Consider the following 2,134-nt stretch of genomic DNA (forward strand, 5'->3'; position numbering starts at 1 on the left):
GGCGGCGGCGGCAGAGGCGGCGCGAGTGGAGGCGGAGGCGGCGGCGGAGGCGGCGCGAGTGGAGGCGTCGGCGGCGACTGAGGCGGCGCGGGCGGAGGCGGAGGCGGCAAAAGAAACGGCGGCGGCGGCAGAGGCGGCGCGAGTGGAGGCGGCGGCGGCGACTGAGGCGGCGCGGGCGGAGGCGGAGGCGGCAAAAGATACGGCGGCGGCGGATGGCGGCGCGGGCGGCGGAGGCGGCGGAGGCGGCGCGGGCGGAGGCGGCGGCGGCGGCGGAGGCGGCGCGGGCGGAGGCGGAGGCGGCAAAAGAAACGGCGGCGGCGGAGGCGGCGCGGGCGGCGGAGGCGGCGGAGGCGGCGCGGGCGGATGCGGCGGCGGCGAAAGAAACGGCGGCGGCGGCAGAGGCGGCGCGAGTGGAGGCGGAGGCGGCGACGGAGACGGCGCGGGCGGAGGCGGAGGCGGCGAAAGAACAGACGGCGGCGGCGGAGGCTGCGCGAGTGGAGGCGGAGGCGGCGACGGAGGCGGCGCGGACGGAGGCGGAGGCGGCGAAAGAAAAGGCAGCAGCGGCGACGGAGGCGGCGCGAGTGGAGGCGGAGGCGGCGAAAGAAAAGGCGGCGGCGGCAGAGGCGGCGCGAGTGGAGGCGGAGGCGGCGGCAGAGGCGGCGCGGACGGAGGCGGAGGCGGCGAAAGAAAAGACGGCGGCGGCGGAGGCTGCGCGAGTGGAGGCGGAGGCGGCGACGGAGGCGGCGCGGGCGGAGGCGGCGGCGGCGAAAGAAAAGGCGGCGGCGGCAGAGGCGGCGCGAGTGGAGGCGGAGGCGGCGACGGAGGCGGCGCGAGTGGAGGCGAAGGCGGCGACGGAGGCGGCGCGGGCGGAGGCGGAGGCAGCAAAACAAAAGGCGGCGGCGGCAGAGGCGGCGCGAGTGGAGGCGGAGGCGGCGACGGAGGCGGCGCGGGCGGATGCGGAGGCGGCGAAAGAAAAGACGGCGGCGGCAGAGGCGGCGCGAGTGGAGGCGGAGGCGGCTAAAGAAAAGTCGGCGGCGGCAGAGGCGGCGCGAGTGGAGGCGGAGGCGACGGAGGCGGCGCGGGCGGAGGCAGAGGCGGCGAAAGAAAAGGCGGCGGCGGCAGAGGCGGCGCGAGTGGAGGCGGAGGCGGCGACGGAGGCGGCGCGGGCGGAGGAGGAGGCGATGCGAGTGGAGGCGGCAGCGGCGACGGAGGCGGCGCGAGTGGAGGCGGAGGCAGCAACAGAAAAGGCGGCGGCGGCGGAGGCTGCGCGAGTGGTGGCGGAGGCGGCGACGGAGGCGGCGCGAGTGGAGGCGGAGGCGGCGACGGAGGCGGCGCGAGTGGAGGCGGAGGCGGCGACGGAGGCGGCGCGGGCGGAGGCGGAGGCGGCGAAAGAAAAGGCGGCGGCGGCAGAGGCGGCGCGAGTGGAGGCGGAGGCGGCGACGGAGTCGGCACGAGTGGAGGCGGAGGCGGCGACGGAGGCGGCGCGGGCGGAGGCGGAGGCGGCGAAAGAAAGGGCAGCAGCGGCGACGGAGGCGGCGCGAGTGGAGGCGGAGGCAGCAAAAGAAAAGGCGGCGGCGGCAGAGGCGGCGCGAGTGGAGGCGGAGGCGGCGACGGAGACGGCGCGGGCGGAGGCGGAGGCGGCGAAAGAACAGACGGCGGCGGCGGAGGCTGCGCGAGTGGAGGCGGAGGCGGCGACGGAGGCGGCGCGGACGGAGGCGGAGGCGGCGAAAGAAAAGGCAGCAGCGGCGACGGAGGCGGCGCGAGTGGAGGCGGAGGCGGCGAAAGAAAAGGCGGCGGCGGCAGAGGCGGCGCGAGTGGAGGCGGAGGCGGCGGCAGAGGCGGCGCGGACGGAGGCGGAGGCGGCGAAAGAAAAGACGGCGGCGGCGGAGGCTGCGCGAGTGGAGGCGGAGGCGGCGACGGAGGCGGCGCGGACGGAGGCGGAGGCGGCGAAAGAAAAGGCGGCGGCGGCAGAGGCGGCGCGAGTGGAGGCGGAGGCGGCGACGGAGGCGGCGCGAGTGGAGGCGAAGGCGGCGACGGAGGCGGCGCGGGCGGAGGCGGAGGCAGCAAAACAAAAGGCGGCGGCGGCAGAGGCGGCGCGAGTGGAGGCGGAGGCGGCGACGGAGGCGGCGCGGCG

The 2,134-nt window shown here is 78.8% G+C and overlaps 1 protein-coding gene across 1 annotated transcript; it reads left to right on the top strand.

The window, feature by feature from the left end:
- Nucleotides 1–212: 212 nt before the first annotated feature.
- On the top strand, nucleotides 213–2,099 carry EMIHUDRAFT_123588 (hypothetical protein; the record flags this gene model as incomplete). Its single annotated transcript, XM_005777237.1, has 1 exon — nucleotides 213–2,099. A coding segment is annotated over one exon (1,887 nt), but the record flags the coding sequence as incomplete, so codon positions are not given.
- Nucleotides 2,100–2,134: the final 35 nt, after the last annotated feature.

Source organism: Emiliania huxleyi, assembly GCF_000372725.1.
Source record: "Emiliania huxleyi CCMP1516 unplaced genomic scaffold EMIHUscaffold_2634, whole genome shotgun sequence".
Lineage (NCBI taxonomy): Eukaryota > Haptophyta > Isochrysidales > Noelaerhabdaceae > Emiliania > Emiliania huxleyi.